Consider the following 25,753-nt stretch of genomic DNA (forward strand, 5'->3'; position numbering starts at 1 on the left):
TTATTATTATTATTATTATTATTATTATTATTATTATTATTATTATTATTTTAGCCTTCTCTGTCAGAAAGCTCTGGTGCCACCCAAACTGCAGTTCCCAGAATTCCATAGCATTGAGCCGTGGCAGTTAAAGTGGTATCAAATTGGATTATTTCTGCAATGCAGATTGCAGCCTAACTGAGCAAAAGAAGTTGTATTTTACTTACTTATTTATTTACATATTTTACTTTCTCCCCAAAAAGGCTCTCACAAAGGAAAATACTATTAAAACATTGCAATAATGATTTTAAAGCAATTTAAACCATCGAGTGAAAACAGCATCAGATTAATACAAAAACACACAATGGTTAAAAATGTAACTCCAGCATAAGCTTTTGTAGAGTTGGCCTACTTCCTCAGGTTGATCTTCATGATATTAAAACAATTTGAATCTAAAATGAGAAAAAGATAAAATGCAATTAGGAAGATAAAATAAAAAAGCACATTAATGGATTGTCAGTTTATTCCAAATTTTGGGTGGAATCCCTTCTGCTTTATCAGATGCCTTGAAGCTTATCCTGTGTCACAGACATTGCATGGATGGATGGATGGATGGATGGATGGATGGATGCAAGGAGTTGTAAACAGTGGGAACGGAGGGCCATTAAATGCAGAAGGTACAGACAGTGGCAATTCCTTTATAAACATCAACCAACACAACCATCACACTCTGTACTTTCTGAGTTTAATTTCCTTCTGTCCTCGCTGCGAACAATCCCGCTCTCCTCATGCGTCCAACGCAGCGAGCCACTCTTTATGCCGTCATACCTTTGCCTAGTCTTAAAGGAGAAACCCTTTGTCCTTTAACCCTACAGAATACAGACTCCATTTAATACATTTCTGATGTTGTCAACATTTATTTATTAACATTTGTTTATAGAGCACTGCAAAGTTTGCACAGTGCTTTTTGCAGCCTTCGCTGCAGCCTTTGAGTCGGAGACGGCTTGCGGCTTCCAAAGTGCCAAGGAGTATGACTTGGCCAAAGGGACTGTTATTATTATTATTTTCCCCTCATGGTTATCAGATTCTTCATTCTTTTTTCCCCTTTTATTTTTATATTTCTAAAAGAGAGAGAGAGAGGGATCAGGGTATAACATGATGTTCTGTAACAGCGCAGAGCTGATAAGAGACGGCGGTCTGCAATTAAATGGCAGGCAGTAATTAACCGACCGGCGATTTGCTTGTGTTTGTCGGTGGGACAGAGCGTCCTGGACGCACTGCGCTTCACTTAAAACAAAACCCAAAGCATGAGCTCATGCAAAGGTATTTTATTCCCATTGCAAAAGAAAGGCAAAAGGCATGGGTTTGGGCCATCTTGGCTTCTCCTTTTCCAACATTTCCTTCACCCTTTTGTTGCAAGAATGGACACAGATCCCGTTGCCTCAAACTTTCTGGAGACCAGGGTTCGAATCCCCTGCTCAGCCATGAAAACCCACTCTCTTAGCCTGAAGGTAAGGCTCCTATGAACAAAATCTGGCCAGAAAAACCCCTTAATAGGATTGTCGTAAGTCGGAAATGACACTGAACTTGAAGGCACACAACGCACGCACTGCAAATTTAGTCTCCGTTGTGATTTCAGGACTTATTCAGTTCTCCCCAAGTTAAGGGAAAGCTCTGCATGTTTCATCATGATAGGTTCACCATGAGTCAAAACGACTTGAAAACCCACAATGCACATGCCCCTTTGGGATGTTAACAGCGCAAGGCAGTTGTGCGTCCTGTTTAAAATGGGGAACCTTTCTTAAGGAGGCGGTTCAATCTCTCTTGTTGTTTTGAATGGGAAGAAGGGAAGAAGGCAGTCTGTGTTTGCATGCGTTTGTTTGTTAGGTGCGTATGGGGTCTGCAAAAACAGTTTTGGGAAGCCACATTTGCAGTCTCAAGGCATCCATTGGTATATGTTTGTGCAATGCATTCTTTAACCTCCGCTGTCAGGGACTTGCCCCCTGAACACCATTGCTAGCCCATCCATTCTGTGCCGCTGCAAAAGCATCTTTAGCCAAAAGCCATGCAATCTCTCCTCTGTCCCCAATGGAAAGCAAAGCAGGTGAAGGAGACTTTGGGGTGTTTGGAGCCAAAAGGAGAGACAGAAAGTTCTTTTTTTGTAGGCAAGCGGAGAAGACAAACAAGGAGGAATGTGTGGAGCTTGGAAGGGAGCCGCGGACGGATTGTCCCCCTCTGGCACGCTGGACAGAGATTGACCCTTGGCTTCCAGGAGTGTCGGCAATGTTGGACAATGTTCGGGCCATGCTCAGTGCCAGGGCTACTTTGGGCTGCAAAGGGGCCACAGCCTTTGGTTGTGGACCCAGTTGGGTCACGATGTGGACCTCCAGAGGCTGCGGGACTGCAATGTACAGCGTTCCACTCCATTGGATATCCGTGTGTGTGTGTGTGTGTGTGTGTATAGGATAGCCAATGGAGAGTAATGCTGGACATTGCAGTCCAGCAGCCTCTGAAGGGCCACATTGTATATAATTTAATAAAAATGGCTTCCTTCAGTCTATTTAGGGCCAACACTTCAAAACCTTTGCTGCACCACACAGATCCTGGTTTGTACCTTTGGGTACACTGGGGGAAGGAGTCATGCAACATAGGTTTTTGTGGGGTTTTTGGGTCATGTTCTGGAAGAATTTATTCCTGACGTTTCACTGGCATCTGTGGATTTGGCATCTTCAGAGAAAGCTGGCATGGAAGTGGTGTGTGTGTGTGTGTGTGTGTGTGTGTGTGTGTGTGTGTACACACACACACTCTCTCTGTTGGTTGAGAGGAGGTGATTTGCATGTTAATCTGTGCATTGTTCTGTGGTTGAATGGCAAGGTCTCAGGGTATCCATTTACTGTATGATCCGTTGTCTGCTGGGAATCCCCCTCACTCTCAGTGCTTTTCATTTGCATTTGCTGGGTCTTGATTTTGGTGTTTTCAGGTCCTGCAATAGCCTCTCTAGATGCTTAGGTTTTTTGTGGGTTTTTGCGCTATGTGGCCGTATTCTAGAAGAGTTTAATCGTGACGTTTCGCCTGCATCTGTGACTTTGGCATCTTCAGAGAATAAACTCTTCTAGAGCATGGCCACATAAACTGAAATAAACCCACAAAAAACTATAGGTGCTGGCCGTGAAAGCCTTCAACGTCACACTCTCTATATGCTGTTGGCAACAAGCTCCAGCATCCCTGGCCAGAAGTGGTGAGAGATGCTGGGAGAAGGAGTCCAGCCATATCTTTGGAGGGCTGGATGCTTCCAACCCTGGTCCACACGCACAAACAAACACACCCACACTTTGCACAGTGCTCTCTGAAACAGGTTGCGTCACCCTATTCCATGCAAAAAGCTGACCCGAACCTGTCCGACCAGCTTGTCTGTACGTGTCCCATTCCTACTCCATTTTTAATAGCCTTGTAATCCGAGGACCGTCTCCTTCTCCTCGGATTTAATTAAACCGACTGGGCTCCTCTTTACTCTGAATGCCCTGCCTGAACAAGCCTCCAAGTTAAAGGTGGTGGGACGGCTGCCAATAGGACGGAGGCGGTCAATTAAAACCCAGAATGAATTAGAAACGTGAGATAACCACAACTGGTGTTTTTTTTTAATCTGTTTCAATTAATGGCACAGACTTTATGGGGAAAGGGATGAGCCTAAGAGCAGTCATGAGAACGTCAGAAAAGCTTGAAGATAAGAACAAAGGCCTATTTAGTCCATTGTTCTGTTCGCACCATGGTCAACTAGAGAAGATGACCAGTGGGACACGAGGGCAACTGGACCATCCGTCTTGCATTCCCCAGCATATAAGTTGATAAATTTAATTGGAGTCCTATTCCTCTGATGCTCCAAGTGATATACAGTCAGCCTGACTAGTAGCCATCCATCATATTCCCCCATTCCCTTTTAAAGCCTTCCATCCCCGCGTCTTGTGGCAGTGAGTTCCTCCATCCTAATATGAATTGTGTGAAGCACTTCTCCCTTTTATTGGTCCTGAATCTCCCACCATTCAGCTTTAGGGGTGGACCTTTTGGGGGAATGAAGCTCTTAGGCTTTCTCCTTACCAGGCAGAATTGTATGAATATCTGCCAAATTTCTCCTTATTCCACTTGCATTTCATAATCCAAACAGGCCCCCCCCCAGTTTTGTAACCTTTCCCTTGGTAATTTTGGTCCCCCTTTCTGCACCTTCTCCAGCAATATATTCATTTTGGATGAATATATTGCAACCAGAATTATGCATAGTATTTCACATGTGGTTTGGAATACAGGGGTACCCCGGGTTACGAATTTAATTCGTTCCGCCGCCGCGTTCGTAACCCCGAAAAGCTTTCACAAAGCCGAAAACCCATAGGCGCTAATGGGGAAAAGCCGCGATTTGGTGCGAAAAAAGCGCCGAAAAGCACCAAAATTTCTTTCGTAACCCGAAATAACCTTCGTAACCCGGAACAGTTTTTTCAATGATTTTTTTGTAACCCGGAAATTTCGTAAGGCGGCGCATTCGTATCCCGGGGTACCACTGTACTATTCCAAACTGTAAATGGTATATGGATGGATCTGGATAAGGGCAGCGCAGTGTGGGCAGTTTCATCTTCAGTTTTCTGGTTAGGTCCAGCAAATAATTTTCCTTTTTAAAAGGCAGCCACATGCTGGGTCAACATTTTCACTGCAACCTTGCAATCCCTTTTTGTGGTCAATCGGAGTGACAAGCTGTTTGGGAGATCTCCAAAGTGTTGAAACTATTTGGGGCATAGTGTTTAGTACCTGGGATAGTTCCCTTTAAATTCAGTCTAAAACCCCAAACAGATTCACTGCTCTACTGACATAGGAGCAATTGGCCTTCAATTCATCAGATTCCACAATGTGTGAAGGGAGGATTTTCTGGCCCAGTGTAAGTAGCTTTCAAAGGATCACCAAGTATATATTTCACACTCTTTAGTCTAGAAGCTTAATTTCAGAATCACTTCCTTCTTGTACTTTCAAAAGTATTCCTCCTTTTCCTTCCATTCCTACCCAGGAACCGAGTTACAGTAAGACAGCAGCATCATGGACTGATCTGAAGGCAGGGCATGAAAAGCTAGCACTGCTAATTATGTTGCGGTAATTACCTGGAAATTATACGTGTTGCTTGTGCAACAGTAAACACGGCTATTTTTAATCTTTGCATTGTTATCCCAAGTTGGTGGAGTCACGCTTGGTCTCTTAATCCATATTCCTCATCGGAGACAGTCTCTCATCCCAAGAAGTGATGATAAATGTGCAATTATCAGCTTGGATGGATCATCCGGCACCTTTGCTCCTTGGTTCTTTCTGCCGGCCATCCCTTCCTTTCACAACCAGATGGTCATTCAAACCAAGGCAATGGCAGCAATGCATTTGAACGAAGCAATTACGGTGGTGCATACATACTGAGTAGTTGCAGCAATACATACGAACCAAACAACTGCTTCAGTGCATTTGAAGCAAGCAGCTGAAGCAGTGCATTTGTGGCAGTGCATGTGAACCAGCGACCAAAGCAATGCAACTGCATTGTGTCTTTGAACCAAGCAATTTTATCATGAACCAGTGCAGAATATATGGTCCCTCAACTCCCTGTGGAAAGAGAAGCCCACCTTTTGCAAAAGGACAAACTTTATATATACTTCAATTATTCTCCAGGGATAATTGAAGACAAGTCGAGCTTAATGGCTTTGACCAAACTTGTTCATTTGTAATCACATTCCTGACACAGGCATCGCAAAATCCTCTCTTCCTCCTCTGCTTTGAGACGGCGAGGTGTAAATGTCTCCTTTCCAATCAAGAGGCAATCAAAGGAGAATTAAAGCTGAAGTTTCAGCTTGATGAAAAACCTGATGAAGTTGTTCACCACTGAATGAAACTTCTGCTCTTTGAGAACTTGAAAACCTGCTTGTAGGGAGCAAAGTGAGGGGACAAAATTAAAACACGGGACCCTTGCCACTATGCCCATGAATTACACACGGACTCATATGTTGAGGCGAGTTTCACAACGCTTTACGTCAAAGCCACTGGCCCAGTTACTTCTTTGCTGGGCTCAGACTGGGCCAGATGACCAATGGTTTAACTGGAGCAATTGCTCCAGCATCCCAGGGCTGAAGGGAGAAGGTGCAGCTGGTCCGATTCACCTTGTTGGATAGCTCCTTTAAGGTTTACCCTGAAATCCAGAGCAATTGCAAGCCCTTTGTTGAAACCTCCAGCAAGAGACAATGTTCTGCTTTTGTTGCAGAGACGGAACCAACTGACCCACATTTGCTGCAAGGACTTTTCTTGGACCGGGTGCCATTTTCTTTTCTGATTCCAGTTCACATGGTCTAGCCTTTGTGTGTCAACCCAAGTTGTTTGTATTTCTGGCCCCTTTGATATTATCTTCTAGTTTAAGATGTCAAGATGAAAGGCCATGCAAGGAGGATTTCACTCATCTAGTCCCTGCGACAATTAAATGCGGCACAGTAATTAGTGTTTACTCTTGAAATGGCATTCAGATTCTGAGCTTTAATTAACAGGGAATATATATATACACACACATTCATATTTATCCATTACATTTATTTATTTATTTATTTATGATTCCTCCAAAGTCTAAGTAGCTGCACAACAGAGAGACTTATTAACAGAAGACGGAGACTCCATTTCGTCCCCAAAGGCAATGGCATCCACAGTCCTACTTTGAATCCAGAATCCCTAGGTAATAGTACAGTCCTATATGAGTATACTTAACATTAAATGGGCCCTACTCCGTTCTATATAAACGATGTGCTTGTTGCACTTGATCTTGTGCCCCCTGAATTCTTATAATGGACTACAAGGAGAGATGGTCTGGTGGCGATCTGGCGAGAGCGATTCACTGTTTATTTATGGATTATGCTACAGCACCGTATGGCAATTGTGATTTCTTGGTCTCAGGGCCCGGCTCCGCTTCACTAGTTCTTAGGGTAAGAGGGAGGAATCTCAGAGCGAGAGATTTGAAAGGTGTGCATTTCCTCATTGGTTAGACTTGGAAAATTTTTATTTGAAGGCATACTCCTGTGCAACTCATTCAATATGACATTTCCCAGGGCTCAGCTGCTGTGCCATTGCAATGGGTCGGTCCTAGGTTTTGGCGTTGAAATCTCAAGGCTTTGGATAGTCCTGAGCTGCCAACTTTAACGGTGATCATATTGCATTTTTTTTATATTTCAAGTCATACTCTAGTAATTGTTTAAATTATAAATGAATTTATGTAACCTGTTCTAATAGGAAGGCGTTAGGCATAAAATCATCTCCATCTATCAGCTCCCAAAACAGCTGTCAGGATAACTCTAAAGTGGCATTTGCTGTACTTACACAAAAGTAATCATGCATTTTGTATCAGATGTCACTTCTGTTGTCGTTCTGGAGGGATCCTCAGTGCAGGCAAAGGTCACTCCGCTTCTTGGCCAAGAGAGGACCAGGGACAAAGGGCAATAAGAGACTTTTGAAATTCCATTACCTGTCTTTTTATTGCTCTTTGTCCCTCCAGACCAAATGAACCGCAACAGAAACAACATCGGATACAAGATGTAGGCCCTTGACTCTGCCTTCCTCGCTTGTCTCCTGCATGGTTTTTAAGCCTCTCTTGCCTGATGAAGGACCCAGGGGAGCTTCAAAAGCTTGTGTGATGGCATTTTCCTGCATATTTGTTTGGCCAAGAAAGGTATTGCTTTCCTGTGATTTCGGATTTTGTCGTATTTTGCTGCAGGGCCGACACAGCTATGACTGAATAGATTTCCTGACTGAGAAGAAAATATCATAGTGGTGTAAAAAGACAATGCATGGGAGTATTCACTTCTTTGGCTGCTGCTAGTCTTACCTAGTTGTTTAATTACTACAGTGTGTAGGCTTGGTGTGCTTCTGCCTTCCTGCCAGGTATGGCCCAACCTATGGCAGACTTCACAGGATTGTGGGTTTTGCCTGGGAGGTTTGCGTCTAAGTAAGGACCCCAACCACAAAGGTCCAAAACACACTGCAGAAATAATCACACACACACACAAATATACAGATACAAGTATATAGACATGTCTACATACAGTCATAAACACACACATGCACACACATATATACAAATGTAGACATAAGTATATAGACATATGCATAGTCATAAACACACACATATATACACACATGCATACACACAAACAAATACAAACATAGACACAAGTATATAGACAGACACACATATACAAACATGGACACAAGTATACACATATATACACAGTCACAAACACACACATGCATACACATATATACACACATTTATATACATATGTACTATACACACAAATACACAGACAGCTATAGACATATAGACACACAAATATAGAGACATAATACATATATATACATATATCCTCTCACACATAAATATACAGATATATATACATATATATGTACACTCACACACCTATATATATATATATATATACATACACACACACACACACACTCACACACACATATAAATACACAGAGATATATACACAGATAGACATCTCCATCTCCCCCAGTGTTTGCCAATCCCTGGTCCTCCCAAGTGTTTTGGACTCCATTTCCCAGAAGCCTCAGCCAGCTTGGCCAGTAGCCTGGGATGCTGGGAGCTGAAGTCCCAGACGGAGGGACAAAATGGCGGCCCCTCCTCCTCCTCCTCGTCGGATTCAAAGGCAGCGCGCGGTGCGTGGTGGGCGTGGCCTGGGGCCGGCGGCGGAGCCCAGTGCGCCTGCGCCCCGCGATTCAAGATGGCGGACAGTGCGGAACTAAAGGTAAAGGCGCAGTTGGGAGCCCCCTTCTCCTCCGACGCCCCCAGACCCAGATGGCGGCGGAGGGCCCCGGGGGGCGGGCAGAGGCCGGGAACGGGCCTGAAGGAGCGGGGCTTTGCTTGGGAGGGATCAGGGGAGGCTTTGGGACTCTCTGACCCCCCCAGGACCCCCCAAATGGGGGGGAAGACCCTCAGGAGCAGCCGCAGAGGGGTCCTTGTGAAGCAGAGTCCCCCCAGACCCCTCTCCGGGCCCCTTGGAGTTAGGGCTCTTCAATACAGGGCCGGGGTCTTCCCTACAGCCCTGCGAGGTAGGACAGGGGCAGGTCTGTTTAAATGGGGGGAGGGGGCTCTCACCCTTTTCCTGGCATCCGTTGAGCCTGCATTCCTTCCCAACCCCATCAACCTCCCCAGTGTTTCCTGTGGGGCTTCTTTTCAGTTGGGGAGGGGGGCTTCTGCTTACCTATATTCAAGGTGTAATTGGGGAGGGGGCCTTCATTCCTTTCCTGGCGTCCATGAAGCCTCGCTTTCCTCTCCATAAACTTCCCCACTCCTTTCTCTGGGGTTCCTTTCAATTGGGGAGGGGGCTTCTATTTATCTCTCTTAAACCCCTTTCTATGGGGGCCATATAGGGCTTCTCTGAATTGAGGGGGGGCTTCTGCTTACATCTATTAAAGGGGCCCTGCTTTGTGTGTGTTTTCCCATGCTTTCGCATAGCCTTCTACCCAAAATTGTGTATTTGGCAGCCGAAATAATCCGGCTTGAGACCCCTTTAACTGCCTTGGCCCAATGCTAGGGGATGCTGGGAGCTGCAGTTCATTGTGGCCCCAGAGCTCTCTCTAACAGAAGGCTCTATGATTTCTCACAGAACTACACTTCCCAGGATTCCCTAGCACTGATCTGGACTCTTTCTGCTTTGTGTTTAATAATAATAATAATAATAATAATAGATTTTATTTATATCCCGCCTCCCCAGTTGGATTGAGGTGGCTTCCAATGAGAATAAAATACAAAACTACACTTCCCAGGATTCCCTAGCATTGAGCCAGGGCAGTTAAAGCCTTTTCTGCTGGAGTTTGGTGAACTTTGCAAGAGAGAGCGATGCACTTGGCGAAAGGAGGAAGACTGAAAGGGCAGAGAAGGGTTTTGTGGACCTGGAAGGAAAGCTTTCAGGCTATGCTTCTTTGGGGCAGGGAGGGCAGCCCCAAGGCCCCCCAGAAAACCCTCCTTTCGGAGGGGGCCTGTCCCTCTGCGGAAACCCTCCCCATGGCACTGGGTCTCCCCTAGAAGCCGCAGTCCCACAGCTCCTCTCAGCCCTTGAAGGGGGCCCACTTTTGGGGGGTCCTGAAGGGGTATTTAGCTCCATTGCAATCTCTCTCTAGATCTCTCTCCTTCACCCCCAAGACCCCTTCCTTTCACCCCCCAATGATCCACCCCCAGGAATGCCTTTGGGACATGGCTGGGCTTTCTCCTGGGAACTCAGTAAAGCAACAGCTGAGCAAAGGTCCTGAGAAGGAGCCTAAAGAGGCCAAAGAGGACTGAAATGAAGGGCTTCTTATAAGGCATTGGGAAGGCATGGAGGAAAAGCGGTATTTCCCCTCCTTTGGTCATCTGCCATAGTTTTTTGCAGCTGTCTCTAACTCTCTCACTTTTTGGAGCCCTCTCCAGCTTTCTCATGGCGTTCTGATATTTCAGACTGACAAGACCCTCTCTCCGATTTCTCATGTTTAGGAAGCAAAGGGGTTTTGCCAACCAACCGAGCGAAAGAAGTCCTAGCTTAAGCTTTTGCAGAATTGGCTTATTTTCTTCCTCAGAGCCTTAATTTCAGAGAGAGGTTGTTGTGTGAAGTGTGTGGAAACAGCCAGAAATGAGGCGCTTCTCATTTTGTGTTTGTTTTAAAGGGAGAGGAATCCAAGTGTGGTGCGTTATCTTGGTTTTGGTTGCTGTCAAATGCCTTTCCTTTCTTCCCTTTGTGATATAAAGCCTGCATTTCAACAGTTTTGTTTGTGCAACATACAAAGGACTGAAAACTAAGGCTTTCTGAGCACAGCTCAGTGCTCTGGAATTTTGGTGCCACAACAAACTACAGTTCCCAGGATTCCATAGCATTGAGCTCTGCCAGTTAAAGTGGTGTCAGACTGGTTTATTTATTCCTGCAATGTAGATGTGCGCGCGCGCACACACACAGGCTTTATTTACCAAGGTCCAGAACACACTGCAGAAGTAATCCAGTTTGAGACTGCTTTAACTGTCCTGGCTCAGTGCTAGAGAATTATTTTGGCACCAGAGCTCTTTCTGACAGAGAAGGCTAAATGTTTTCCAAAACTACAGTTCCCAGGATTCCCTAGCATTGAGCCAGGGCAGTTAAAGTGGTCTCAAACTGGACTATTTCTGCAGTGTGTTTTGGACCTGTATATTGCACAAATCCTTTGAAATGCAGCATGCTACAGAAGGGAAGAAATGGATGCACCGTGTGTACATCTACGCATCTTTCTGCTTCCCAAGAGGTTTGTTGCGGTTCATTCAAAATCATAGGCAGAAGAAATGATCAAGGGCTCCCTTTAATGGAAGTCAGAGATGGAGAAAGTTGGGTTACACTTAGCTTTGTCATGAAGCTTAAAGCTCCTTTTTGAGCTCTGCTTCCTGAGCTGGCATTCTCTCCTAGACTCTCTGGAGAGAGAGAAGAGATAGAAGGAAACTCCCACTACCTTGCTTTCCTGTTTTAGAGCAAGAGGAAACTGAAAGTGCTGAATCTCATTGTGTTCTCTTTTCTTACTCCTCTGTTCCTCAGTATAGTTTCTAAATCTCATATTGGAAAGTGAGCTTAAGAGTCCCAGGGAGACAAATTTACCGCCAATCCTTCTAAGAAAAGACACTTTTTAAAAAGCCCCTTTTGGAAGTCTGGCAATGAGACTCCGCTTTCAATGGCTGCTGTGTGGGTTGGCTCCTACAATTCCAGGGGCTTTCTTGCAATAAGGCACTCTTTCCTTTTTTATTCATCAGCAACCCCCCCCCCCCCCTTGGAAACAGAAGGAATTTTTTTGGGGGGGTGGGGGGCTAAGAATTCAGTATATTTAATAACATCTCTGTTTTGAGACACTGGCTGCCTAAATACCATGACTTACAATAAGGACTGTGAAAATGGGATGTGGAATAGTAACAATATGGGTCTAGCTGGAGCCAAAGGTGTTCCTTCTTTCATGCCTCTTGGAGACTTTTGCAATCATGATTTCATTGTGAGCCTACAGAAATACATAAAAACTATCATGCTCTTTTTAAAGGTAACACATGCAGGGGAAAACCCAACATATGCCAAATACATTTACCCATGGGATTATTTTGTTTGCTGTCTTTCATGATGTCTCATTGATTCTGGAAATGTTTACATACCACCTTTTCTAAAAATAAAAAACATCTTTTTCTCCCCCTTGACTTTTTCTTTTAAAGGTGCTTTTCCTCCTTTGGGGTCTGTGTGCTCAGCAATGGCAGCTCTCTCTTTGTGGAGGTGAAGATGAATTGACCCTCTTTATAACCTCCATTGCCTTTTGTGTTTGGGGCTGTGGGGAATCTTGCTGGCCTTGTGGCGGTGGGAGACTTAAGGAAGCCGAGGATCCATTTGCGTAGACAGCTTCTCATAAAAGCACAACAACCTTTATTTGTTTTCCTTCACACTTGGGCTTGCTTCATTAATCTTAGTGCAGTAAATACAGAAAAGGTGTAGGTAGCTGACTTTCATTGGCTAGGATGAGATGCTTATGAGAGAGCAGTTTGGGAGCTTGGTTGGTTTAGTTGGCAAAAGATTCCAGCTCCTCCTTTCACTTCCTTTCATGCCCCTGCGGAGAGAAGGAATCTCTCTCTCTCTCTCTCTCTATCTCTCTCTCTCTATATATATATACTGTATATGCATGTGGGTGGATGTGCAGTTTTCCCCCAGAGAGCGCAAGAAAACTACTAGACGAATTACTATTTTCTTTAAAAAGGAGTGGCATCGTAGGATTTGTTTCATTTCAATATCTTGAATTTTAGGTTGTCTTCTGGAAGATGACTGCCTTCAGTTACCCTCCAATCCGCAGCTCTTGTAAAAGAAGAGAGAAGCCTTTGTACCTTCTTCCACCTTTTTGCCATCTTTTTATCCCGTATCCTAACTTTTCTATATGCTTGTTCCCCTCGTTCCCCTTAATGTCTGCCTCTGCAGTTGGTTCCCGTTTCTTTTCCCAACATAAGCAGGCCTTATTGTTGTTTGTTAAAATATTTATAGTCGGCCTTTTGGTCATAAGGCCCTCGAGGCAGAGTACAAAGGAAATATTTAAGATTATGGCAATAACATTTCCAAAAAGAAATGATCCATTTGTGTTAAGACCATCCAGTAATAAGTGGGACACAGATGTCTTTACTGCGCAGTGGAACTGAGCAGGAGCTAATGCAAAATCCCTTAGGAAGGAGTCCAGCAAATGGAGTGATTCTACAGAAAAGGGTTAGGAGTTTCTCTTTCTCTCTTAAACAGATGCGTCCCGCCAGCTATGTCTCTTCCTCCTTTGAATGGATATATTTGGATATAGCCAGGGCTTTGTCAAGAGCCAGCGTGGCATAGGGGTTTTAGTGTTGGACTACAACTCTAGAGACCAGGGTTTGATTTCTCACTCAGCCGTGAAACCCATTAGGTGACTTTGGGCAAGTCACACACTCTCAGCCTCAGGGGAAGGCAATGGCAAACCTCACCTGAACAAATCTTGCCAAGAAAACCACGATATGGCCTTAGGGTTGCCATAATTTGGAAATGACTTGAAGCCATACAACACCCACACACAAAAGACCTTATTGTGTACTTCTGCCAACCTAAACTCATTTCAAGATGGAGTGTATAGCAGGGATACCAGCAAAGAGTCTTTGTAGGGCAGGCTGATATGGGATGAGATGTTCAAATGTCCTGAGCATTTAGGGATTTGTAGCTGAGAACCAGCATCTTGATCTGATCCCAGGAACAGCTTGGCGCAAATGCAATCCATGTAATGCAGGCCTTATAGCATACCTTCCAAAAAGCAGTTCAGTTGTATTTTGCATCAGCTGCAGCTTCTGAACACTCTTTGAGGACAGCCCCACATGCTGTGATAGTCCAACCACAAAGTAAATAAGACATGCATTATTGTGATGAGTCTTGTCCAGGAAAGGGGCAACTGGTACATTAGCTGAAGCTGTGAAAAAGCACTGCAGACCATGGCTGTTGCCTGAGCATCTAGCGTCAAAGCAGGATCCTAGTAGCCCTATGTCAACGTAAATGTGAAATTGACTGGGCCTATGTGTTTGCTCTCCTGTTTGAAGGGGAAAGCTACATGTTTTGGCTGGATATAAGGAGTTTGGGGGAAAAGGCTTTCTCTTTGGAAGGATACTTCTTGATATGATGATCAGTAATTTTGCTTACATTTGGACGTCTTTATAGAGGGATACTGTATTCAGAACTGATCTCAGTCTACAGGGAAATAGATTTTGTCTGCTGTAAGTTTGTTTTTTCACTCTCTCCCCCCATTAAAAACTGCTTCTGTTTCCTGGGCTACAATAGGATTACAGGTTAGTTTGTCAGCCTCTGTTCCAAGTGTTAGAAGGGGAAGTGCTGCTTATTGAGAAATGGCAGGGAGGCCTTGTGGCTGGCAGTAAATTGGGTTCAAGCTCTGTGTGACTGGAGCTGCTTTCAGTTTGAGGAGAGATTATACTGGAGGGGGGTTTGCCCTCTTTTGTATATTGATTAAGGTGGTTATAGTCTGACCCCACTTGAATTGCCATGGCTCGGTGCATGAATTCTGGAAACTGTCGTTTTGTGAGACATGTAACCACCAGCAAACTACAGGTCCCAGGATTCCATAGCCATGGCAGTTAAAGTGCTCTCAACCAGGATTATTTCTACAGGGAGGATGCAGCCTCAGAGAAACGTGAATCCTTTGGGCAGATTGGACATCTGATTTTGGAATCCAAGACCAGCAGAATGTCCCTCCCAAAAGTAGTGGCAGCCCTCATCGATAGCAAAAGCCTCTAGAAGGGTTCCTAGCCCCACAAAGAGGGTCTTTAGGACGTCTTGGACCCACACAGGTGAAAGCAATAGGATTCAGCAGAAGATACCTGCATAAGCAGAAAGCATGAGTTTCAGTATCTGATTTACTATTTTGTCTAAACAATTTTGGCTTCAAGAGATCTTCCTGACTCTTGGGCTTCAGAGAATGCAGTGCAGTTCCAAAGTTCAAGTGGTTTTTCAATGGGCAGCCCTTGCTGTAGCTTCACATCTTCCTCTTGATCACTTTTCCCTTTTTTGGATGCACTGTGGTCCTCTAATGCTTTTTGAGAGATAATCTTTAAGTTTTCATTGCTTTAATCTTGGGGCAACGCAGCTCCAATAAGAAGAGGCAGCAGCTGCAGCAGTAGGAATAATCAATATGGATTATTATTAAGGATGGGTGACACCTGGCTGAATGAAACTACGTGTGAAAGGGATCTAGGAGTCCAAGTAGACTACAAGTTGAACATGAGTGAACAGTGTGATGCGGCAGCTAAAAAGGCCAATGCTATTTTAGGCTGCATCAATAAAAGTATAGTGTCTAGATCAAGAGAAGTAATAGTGCCACTATATTCTGCTTTGGTCAGGCCCCACCTAGAATATTGTGTTCAGTTCTGGGTGCCACAATTCAAAAAGGACATTGAGAAACTGGAGCCATGTGTCCAAAGGAGGGCGACAAAAATGGTGAAAGGTCTGGAAACCATGCCCTATGAGGAACGACTTAGGGAGCTGGGGATGTTTAGCCTGGAGAAAAGAAGGTTAAGAGGTGATATGATAGCCCTGTTTAAATATTTGAAAGGATGTCATGTTGAAGAGGGAGCAAGCTTGTTTTCTGCTGCTCCAGAAAACAGGACCCGGAGCAATGGATGCAAGCTCCAGGAAAAGAGATTCCTCCTGAACATTAGGAGGAACTTCCTGACAGTTAGGGCTGTTCGACAGTGGAATGCACTCCTTCCTCGGAGGGTGATAGAGTCTCCTTCCTTGGAGGTCTTTAAACAGAGGCTGGATGGCCATCTGTCAGGGATGCTTTGATTTGGATTTCCTGCATGGCAGAATGGGGTTGGACTGGATCAGGGCCCTAGTGGTCTCTTCCAACTCTACGATTCTATGATTCTATGATAATATTCCAGTATGTTTGCCAATAGGAATCAAATTTCACATTTCACACGCACACACATAAGGATGACATGCGCACACACTCGTTCGTGAAGGGTTTTATACTTCATTAGGAGTTTCTGTCGATGAATCTTAAAAGGCCATGGGAAAGGATTTTTTATCCTGAGTTCCTCCAGCAAAGGCTGCAGATTTCTCTTAAAAATAACTGTTCTTGACCTTAAAGGTATTGCAGAGAAAGCCAAAGACTCAGAGTTGGAGGAGGCAGGAGTTATTTCTAACCAATTGTTTATTGTTATTTCAATGTTTGTTTAAGGCCAATTGGTGCTGAATAAAAATAACTCCCAAATGCTGAATGTATTGCACAGAGTAAACCTTGTTGATGCCAGTGGTGCTTTCATGCCGTATGTTTAAGGTCGGGCCATATTTTGGGCAGATGGAAGGAAGGTATTGGCAACAAGGTGTGACGGAGACACAGAGAAAGATAAGCAGCAACTGCAGAACTGCAGAACACAGATGCAGCTGTGATAGAGAATCCTGAGCAAGGAAGGAAAATGGATGGGTTGAAGAGGAGAAGCAGGGGAGGATCCCAAGAAAAGAAAACAAACCAGTGGATTGCATGGAAGAGAGAAACTGAAAGAGGAGTGAAGGGAGCAATGGAGACCGAGAATCTTTGGTGTGTAGGCAAAGGTTAAGTTTCTAACCAAGGATGTCTAGGAGACTGGAAATTATGCAGGGAGCAGCTGGGGCCATTGTAGAGTCTTCACGTCCCAAATAATCTAGTGTGTGTGTGTGTGTGTGTGTAGATATAGATATAATATCTTTGTTCAAAATTATATACACCACATTAAAGCATACTCACATTCGAAGGAAAACCCCACCAAAACATATCTATACTTCAAGGGATCTTACATAAAACTACCAACCCTGCATTCCCATTCCTTCAGCCTCACGTTCAGGCTCCCCTTCTTTTTTCTTTTCTTGATCTCCCTTCCCATTCTCTCTGTGTTCTTTCCATCCCTACTTCTCCTTCCCTCTCTTCTCCATCTTTCACCCCCTTCTCCCTTTCCTTATTTTCATGTAATTGTCTTTTGAGAGAGAGGTCTCATTCTGGCTCCCTGGCGCATCTCTCATAGTCCTAGTCAGTTGACATTTTGTGTATGAGTAAGACCAGAGACGATTGCACTTTCTTCTTTTGAATACCACTAACAATGTTTTCCCTTGTAGTTGTGCTTTCTTGCTGGGAAGCACACTTTAGGATTTCTTCCTTTTTGGCAAATAACAGCTACAAGATTCAAGAGCATCCAGGCAAAGAAAGGCTTTTGGGTAGGAAAAGGTTTCTGCAGTATTCAGTCTTTGGGCTCTTTTTCTTGTCTTCGGTTTCTCTTCTGCGCGTCTTGGGGAAAAGTGCTGGAATAAACTAGCAGAATTCCCATCAAATGTGGCAGCATGAAAATGTATACGAGCAACAAAGCTGAGGAACAGCACAGAAACGATCAGAAAAATGTCCATCTGGATGTTGTGCAATGATTATTCCTTTTGTGAAAGGTAATATTTCCTACAACTGAGCAGGACATTCATTTGAAAAGAAGAAAAAGTACATAAATGGAAATATCATTTCTAGGTGACATTTCTTAGTGAAGAGGGAAAAGGGACTCCAACCACCAATGAGACTGTTGTCTAGGATTGGCAAGCAATTGTCAGATCAAACAATGCAGCGCAAGGAGCATCGCTGTCTATAGCTGATAGTTTACCCATATTCATTTCAAGAGGCTGGGAATTTATACCAGTTTATCCAGCTGAGAGTGTTGGTGGTTACAACAAAGAGGAGATGAGAGACCACAAGAAATAGGTAGTGATTTATTATTGACTACTTTGTGGAGAATTTGTCACTAATCTGCTAGAAACTCAGCTTGGACATTGTTACACCTTTAATGTGTTTAAAAATGTTGTCTGTGATCAGGCAGAATAGAAAGAGAAAACATTTCCAGCTATAAAAGAGTGCCTGGTTATATAATGATGTTAACATTTGTTGTGTCCTGGGAACGGAGACATTGGTCAATATATTGATTAGTCATCTGTGTGTGTTGTACAGCTCATTTCCCTCTGAAATAGATCTACTTAGAAGTAGGTTTCCATGGAGGTACAAAAGCCAGTGTGGCATGATGGTTTGAGTGTTGGACTAGGACTCTGGGGACCATGGAAACCCATTGGATGAGCCACATCCTCTCAGCCTCAAGGAAAGGCAGTGGCAAACCTCCTCAAGAAATCTTGCCAAGGAAACCCCATGATAGGTTTGCCTTAGGGTTGTCATAAATTGGAAACATCTTGAAGGCACACAACGCATGAGTATAGGATTGCGTCCTTACTAGCACTACTAAACTCCCCAATCTCATTGATAACTGGCAGCAGTATTTTGTTCTGTCACAACTGTTTTTCTGAACTTTGGGGTACATCCTCAATTGTGTGTTTAAATCTTGGTTTTTTCCCCTTTAAAAACATCTGCGTATGAGTATAATGTACTATAAGTAGTATACTGTTGGTGATCATCACAAAGAAGTCTGAAGTGCTGCATGAAATTGCATATTGAATAACTGGAAAGCAATCTTGATGAGCTGTTCTGCTGAAATACATATGAAGAATGAGATAAGAATTTGGAAAGGGAGGCTACAAAAGGTATAATTCAGGTACCTGCAAGTGTTTTGTTGTTGTTGTAAATCAAAGGCCACCTATACCTTACCTTATTTATTCCTAGACCCATACAAATGTTTTGCTCACAGACTTAGCAGTCATCTTATGCCGAACATGTTTTTCTCTGAAAAACTGGATCAGATCTCTGTAGGCTAACACTGGAAGTGTTTTGTACTCATTTCAAAGCAGTCATTAGCATCGCTGTAGCTGCTGTAATGGTGATAACCTGTTGTGTACATTGCTTTTAGTTCAAATCAAGATTTATTACGTTGCAAGGAGCTGAAGACACAAATTGCATAAAAACAAAAAACCGGGGGTGCCTTATAGGCAGGAACTGTACGAAGCCACAAAACCAGCAGCACTTTGCACAGAGTGTCACACGTATGACTGTTGGCCTGCTGGGCAGGAATCGTGGGTGTGTGCCTTCAGTGTAAAACAACTTCTCTTTGGAAGCTCAGGTGTACCTTTGAGGGAAAGATGGCTACTGCAGAGAACATGAGAAGCAGATACATATGTACAGTGCGCCCACGTCATACATAGGCACGTCTTACGCGGCTTTCTGCATACGCTGAAAGCTGTGGTGGGAAAAGGCGTGGTGTGTCCCATGGTGCATGTGTGCCACGGCACCACCACATGCACAAGCCCCATTTATTTAAATGGGGCTCGAGCATAGGAGGGATTCCCTTTACGCAGAGGGGTCCGGAACAGATCCCCCACATAAAGGAAGGGCATAGTCTAGATGATATTTTACAAACATGGTGATTAGGGGCATCAATAGGGCTGCGGTGGGTGCAGACTGCACCTGATATCACCTGAAGGGGAAGGTGACACCTCTGTTCTCTAAACATGTGTCTTTTGGCAGATATAGTCTGTGTCCTTCACCTGTGTCCCTTTAAAATGCGGGAGCTCAGTGGAAGGCATGGGGTGAGTGGGGTGAGATTCAATGGGAGAATAATAACAACAATAATAATAGTGGTTGTTTATCATGTCCTTTCCACCAACGGGTGGTACATCAAAACATACTGTATATACGCATGTATAAGTCTAGAAATGTAGGTTTAAAAAGTGACCCCAAAAACCCGAGTTGACTTATCTAGGGGTCAGTCCTAAGTACTGTACTGCACTTTAACTTGTGTATATCTATTTATCTATCTCTATATTTATATAGATATACTCTCTCATCCGTTCAGCCTTTAGTATGAGTACAAATAAGTTATGCCTGCTTTGACCTTTACATTGTCCATTACATGCCCCTACGTTTTACCCTTGACTTATCCATGGGTCATCCCAAAATCCATAATTTTGGCCCCAAAACCTGCCCTCGATTTATATGAGGTTGACTTATAGTCGAGTATATACGGTATACAATAAAAAAAGAACTATAAAACACCACATTATAAAATATTAAAATAGTAAAATAATATACTAATATGCTAAAAGCAAAACAAACAAGTATCTGTAGGCTGTCCATATGATACTGTAATTTAAAGGTATAATTTTAATTTTGATGCTTATGTCACAACTGTTGCCATTACATTCAGTGACATATGGCTATAACCATTTATGAGTAATATTAGTACATCAAAATATTACTATAAGGATTCTGTATGGTGTGATATGGGAGTTGTGACCATTTCTCCAGGGATGAACTGAGATCCTCTCACAACTACAGTAGATAGATTTGAGGGTGTACTATCCACATGTTTACTTGACTCCTTGGTGTGAATGTTGCAGCTATCACACTGTGACCAGACGATGTGGGATTAAGGTGTGCATTTGTGCCATTCAATTTGGGGAACATAGAGTTCCTTAGAAAGAAAAGGTGGATTCTAAAGTCAAAGTTCTCTGAGTACCAGTTTAAGAAATACTACCTGTTCCAAGTGCAGAGGACTTTCGACAGGCAGAGCTGGAGATGTTTACTTGTGGGTGGTTAGAGCATGGGACTACGACTCTGGAGACCAGGGTTCGAATCCCCACTGGTCCATGGAAATCCTTGGGCAAGTCACAATCTCGGCCTCAGAGGATGGCAATGGTAAACCTCCTCTGAACTGATCTTGCCAAGAAAACCCCAGGATAGGTCTGGCTTAGAAACCCCTAACTCGGAAACAACTGGAAGGCACACAGTGGCAACAAGGCAAGAAAACCCCAGGGTAGCAAATACATAGAAAATAGATGGTTTTGGATGCTGTATTGTCTACTTCTGAAAGTCCAAAGATTTTATTGTGTGGTCCAGGTGTTCTTCATAACTGGAGGAAAGCTTGCTTCACTTGAGGAAACATCTGAACCAAGTCTGAAGGAGGCTACTTTTGTTTGGCCTTTGGCCAGATCTGATCTACATCTCTTCTGCTATTCATGATGATTGTGTCTTCTCCTATTTGTGATGATTGTGTACTATCACAGCTAATATGCCATTGTTTGCCAGTTGGTAGGGAATATGAGCAGAAACTAGCTCCTAACCTATAGGAACAGAAAGCCTGGTAAGGTAGACCTTTGGCCTGATCCAAGAGGGAGACCTTTATGAACTTAAATGTCCTTGGGTCCCTTGTGGGATCTGAGCTGATGACAGCTAATTATGCAAGTAATACTAGATTGTTTTGGATTGTCCTGCTTCTGTCATGGTGCTCACCTTACAGTCTATTGCCTCCCACCCTTTCTGCTGTCTGTTTCCCTTGTTCCTGAGTAGTTTTTTCCCCTTGCCTGCCTTCCTTCTCCTTCCTCTTCGGCTTTCCTGCCTCCATCCTCCATCCTCCTCCTTGCATTTCCATCTGTCCTCCTCATCCTTCATGTTGGCTCACATCCTCTGTTTGCTTCCTCTCTTGTTCAGAGCATCTGTGAATGTCTTTGGCAGAAGCCTGTCCTCAGACTTGCTGACTGCTACCAGTGCAAGAATAAAGAGGACTGAGGGCAAAGATTGTGTCTAAAATTGCAGACAAACATGTCTCAACTCCCTGGAAATATGTCATCCTTATTTTTGTTTTGTTGTTTTGTTTTATTGGATTGCTGTTTGTCTTGATTATTGCAAGCTATTTTAATTCTTCCCACAGACACTTCATAGTATATACACTAGGATGGTGTCTAATGCTCATTATTTTTCTCCAATTACTTGTCTTTAAACTAGGATAACAAATCGCAGTGTAAAACAGTTCCCATCTGCATGGCTAAGTACAACAGGAGTAATAAAGTCTGAAAATGCTGGCAGAGATGTTTTGATTTTTCTAGTACTAAAATAAAGTAGACAATTATATCCTGCAAGCTTGTTTAATACCAAAAATAACAATAAACTTGTGACAGTAAATCTCAAGCATCTTTCATTTGCAGCTGAATGCAGACGGGCATTCTTGCATTGAAGAGGCTTCGGGAGAAGAGTGTTCCTTTCAAAGACCCATTGAAGTTGTTAGTTGAAGTGGTGGATGATCTTTCTTTTTTTACTTTTATGGGGGGAAATGGAACAATTGAAAATACTTGGTTTTAGACCGATCACTAAAATGTTTGAGGTAGGTTGTTCATATATTCCTACCTGACCTCTGTTCCCTCATAATGATTTCTGAGCACAACTATACTTCTGGTTGGAAAGGGCTTTTTTGGCTCCAGCAGTGTAGTGTGGAATGGTTTCAGACCCATTAGGCCTTTACACGACGCAGCCTCCGACTTCTTTTGTAGAATCATGAGTTGGAAAGGCTCAGCAGGCCATAGAGTCCATCTTCCAGATCAACGCAGAGAAGCCAGCTAGAGCAGTGGTCCCCAAACTTTGGTCCTCCAGATGTTTTGAACTTCAGTTCCCAGAAGTCCCAGCAAGCTTGGCCAACAATCAGGAATTCTGGAAGCTGTGGTCCAAAATATCTGGAGGACCAAAGTTTGGGAACCACTGAGCAAGAGCATCCCCAGCAGGTATCTGTCCAGAGTGTTTTTGAAGATGGGCCAGAGAAGGAGATCCATCACATTTCTGGGTCATTGGTTCCATTGTCAAACTGCTTTTACTGCCAAGTTCTTTCAAATGTTCAGTCAAAATCTACCCTCCTGTAATCTAAAACCATTAGACCTGGTCCTATCCTTGGGGGCAGCAAAGAACAAACCTGCCCCATCTTCTCTTTAGATTTTAGATGTTTAAAGAGTGTGATCTTGCCACCTTTCTGTCTTCTCTTCACCAGGCTGCCCAGTTCTTTCAACCTTTCCTCATAGGTTTTGTTCTCTATCCCCCTTATCATTCTTGCTGTGTTTCTCTCAACCTGCTCCAGCTTCTCTATATCCTTCTTAATGAGGAGCCCAGTACTGAACCCAAGATGAAGCTTGATTGGCAAAAGATATAGTGAGGCTGTTAGTTCCCTTGTCTTGAAAACTATGACCCTATTAATGCAGGCTAAAATATTATTTGTCTTCTTGGCTGCAGCATCTCATTGCTAGGTCATGTTTGAAAAATCCCGATGTCCTTTTACATGTTGTACTGCCAAGCCAAATATCCTCCATCCTGTAACTGCGTTTGGTTTCTGTGGCCTAGATGTAGAATTTTGCATTCATCTCGGTTTCCTTGAATTTTACTTGTTATGCACCCTAAGAAAGAAACTGGTCAGGTTTAGAAATGCAGCAAATCAAGAAATAACATGGCAAGTACAGAACCTATGATCCGGACAAAACTTTAGCTTGTCTGTCCCTAGGGAAGGGTTAAAATAAAACATCAGGAAAAATAGAAATCGCTTGTGTTAGCTCAGAAAATGAGACTGGTCAGACAGTGTTGGGAAGCAAAATTAGTATTCCTGGATTCTCCCCTTTTCTGTTTCTGAAAATGAGTGCTTTCTGTATCTTCTTGGCACTATGGATGAGGCTGCATTCAACGTAAATAAACTTCATTTTGTTTTATCGTAATGTTGATGATTCCTTCTATTTTCAGATTTAACATTGGCCTAAATACCCTGAAGGCATCAGATCCTGTCTGATCTTGGAAGCTAAAAAAGATCAGCCCTGGTTAGTACTTGGATGGGAGACCAGCAAAGAATGCCAGGTGCTGTGGGCCATACAGTGGTCTCTCCATATTCGCTGGGGTTAGGGTGAAGGACCCCTGGGAGTGTGGGGAAAGTGGAAATAAACAAAACACGACTCTTTTTACCTAGGAGAACACCTCTCTAGGAATCTCCAGGTCCTCCAGTGCGACTCTATGGTCAACATCTGCCAGACAGAAGTTGATCATAGAACCATGCTGGAGGGCCGACAGTTTTCCCTAGGAAGTTCTAGGTTCTCCAGCACAGCTCTATGGTCCATTTCTAGCAGAGTTGCGCTGGAGGACCTACAGATTCCTAGAGAGCAAACATTAATCAAAACTGTAGATAGTCAAAGCCGCAGGTGTGGAAGGGACTGGCAAAAGCACTTCTGAGTATTCCTTGCCTAAGAAAACCCTATGAAATTCATGGGGTCGCCATAAGTCAACAAGCAAGTCGTTTAGCGTTAAAATGGTTTTAAAGAATTTTAATGTAGATTTTTTTTAAAGGTTAGTTGATTGACTATGTCCTGCCTTGCAGGCCGTTGATCTTGGACAAGTCAGAAAAAGGAAGGAGGAAAGGAAAGGAAGAAAGAGAGAAAGAAAGAAAGAAAGAAAGATTAGCTTGAGTCTGCTCCAAATCTTGCTGCCACTCCCAGCCGTTCTCCTGGGAGACAACCAACTGAAGCACTGAACAGATTGGCTTGTTCTGCTCTAGCTTCTATGATTTTGGGCACAGATCAAGATTTTGTAGGGGAGGAAGATGTTGTCTCCTTTGGGAAGGAAAAAAATTGTTCTTTCCTATACTTTTTTCTTCCTGTATTCTTCCAGTCATTCCCTCCTTAAAGGGTAAAGATGTCTAAAGGTAAAGATCTGAACCTTTTAGCATTCCAAAAATGTAAGGTAAATGAAGAATTTTGCTTCTCGTTGAGCATGGACCCAACGTATCTTTGTTTTGTTTTGTCTTGATCTTCTGTGTAGCTGTTCTCCAGTTGCATGATAGCTTTTATAATCTTTCCACATTGGCATATTTAAGTTCTTGTAAATGTTGTAAATGCACCAGATCCCATCTGATCTTGGATGCTAAGTGGGGTCAGCCCTGGATAGTACTTGGATAGGAGACCGCCAACGAATACCAGAGACTCTAGGAACTGACAAAACCACCTGCGGGGATTCCTTGCCTGAGAAAATCCTAGGAAATTCATGGGGCTGCTGATGTAAGTCAACAGGTGACTTTCACGGCACATACAGACACAGTCCTGTAAGTGGGATTTAAATAGAGACTATGAATAATAGTGAAGGCTCAGTTTTATTCCCTGTGAACAGTTTACTACTTTTCTCTGTGGCCTTAATATGAACCTGGATTTCCATCACGTTGCCTTGTAAAACAGTGAGTGATGAAGCAAATGTGAGTCACAGAGAACATACAGTCTTGCTACATCGATTTTATCATGCTTCTCAGTTACCTTCTCTGTTGTTTCCCTGTTGGAGCAAACTTAAGTGGGCTCATAGAGGAGGGATGTGTTGCTCCTTCCCTACTTTGCTTCCAGTATATAAACCAAATGTCTCTTAGAGAACCACCTTGGGAGGGTCATCAATGACCTGTCCCACCAAATGTGAGGATATCCTCCTGTCCTGCTGCTATGGCATCGATTGTGGGGACCTTCTGGATACCTTTGTGGCCCCTATACAAAACTTAATTCGTCTAATCCCACCATCCTTTGGACATCAACATCTTTGAACACCCCATGTATATGAACTCTAGCATTCCAATGACCCTTAAGTAGCATTCTCAGAGGCATGAGCGTATAATACAAAAATAATCTATCAAACAGAGGTTCAACATAAAGTTAACACATCTGTATCCTGACTGGCCTTAGCCAACCAACTATAACTTGCACATCTCTCTCGCACCTGTTTTTACTCATCTTTGATGCTTGTATTTCTCATGGACTAATTGATCTAAATCTAATCTCTGTCTCTGACTCTAACTCTCACAGACTTGTATTGATTACTCTCTCTGACTCTATCATATATAGAGCAGTTTCTTTAAAATCCCATCAAACATTCAGTCAACTACCAGTCTTCCCAACATCCTGGCTGATCCTTACCTTACTACATATACTATATACGACATAACCAT

General features: G+C 43.4%; 1 protein-coding gene across 3 annotated transcripts in view; it reads left to right on the plus strand.

Moving 5' to 3' along the window:
• Window positions 1-8,748: 8,748 nt before the first annotated feature.
• Window positions 8,749-25,753, plus strand: part of PIAS1 (protein inhibitor of activated STAT 1) — a 43,383-nt gene continuing 26,378 nt past the window's right edge. Inside the window, exon 1 of one of the 3 annotated variants that reach the window (XM_042472406.1) lies at window positions 8,749-8,801. In XM_042472406.1, coding sequence (XP_042328340.1) covers window positions 8,778-8,801 — 24 coding nt within the window. In that variant the 5' untranslated portion in view covers window positions 8,749-8,777. Of the gene's footprint in view, window positions 8,802-18,581; window positions 18,627-23,570; window positions 23,601-25,753 lie in introns of those variants that run through there. The other 2 variants (XM_042472405.1, XM_042472409.1) reach the window with 2 other exon arrangements.

Source organism: Sceloporus undulatus, chromosome 6, assembly GCF_019175285.1.
Source record: "Sceloporus undulatus isolate JIND9_A2432 ecotype Alabama chromosome 6, SceUnd_v1.1, whole genome shotgun sequence".
Classification (NCBI taxonomy): Eukaryota; Metazoa; Chordata; class Lepidosauria; order Squamata; family Phrynosomatidae; genus Sceloporus; species Sceloporus undulatus.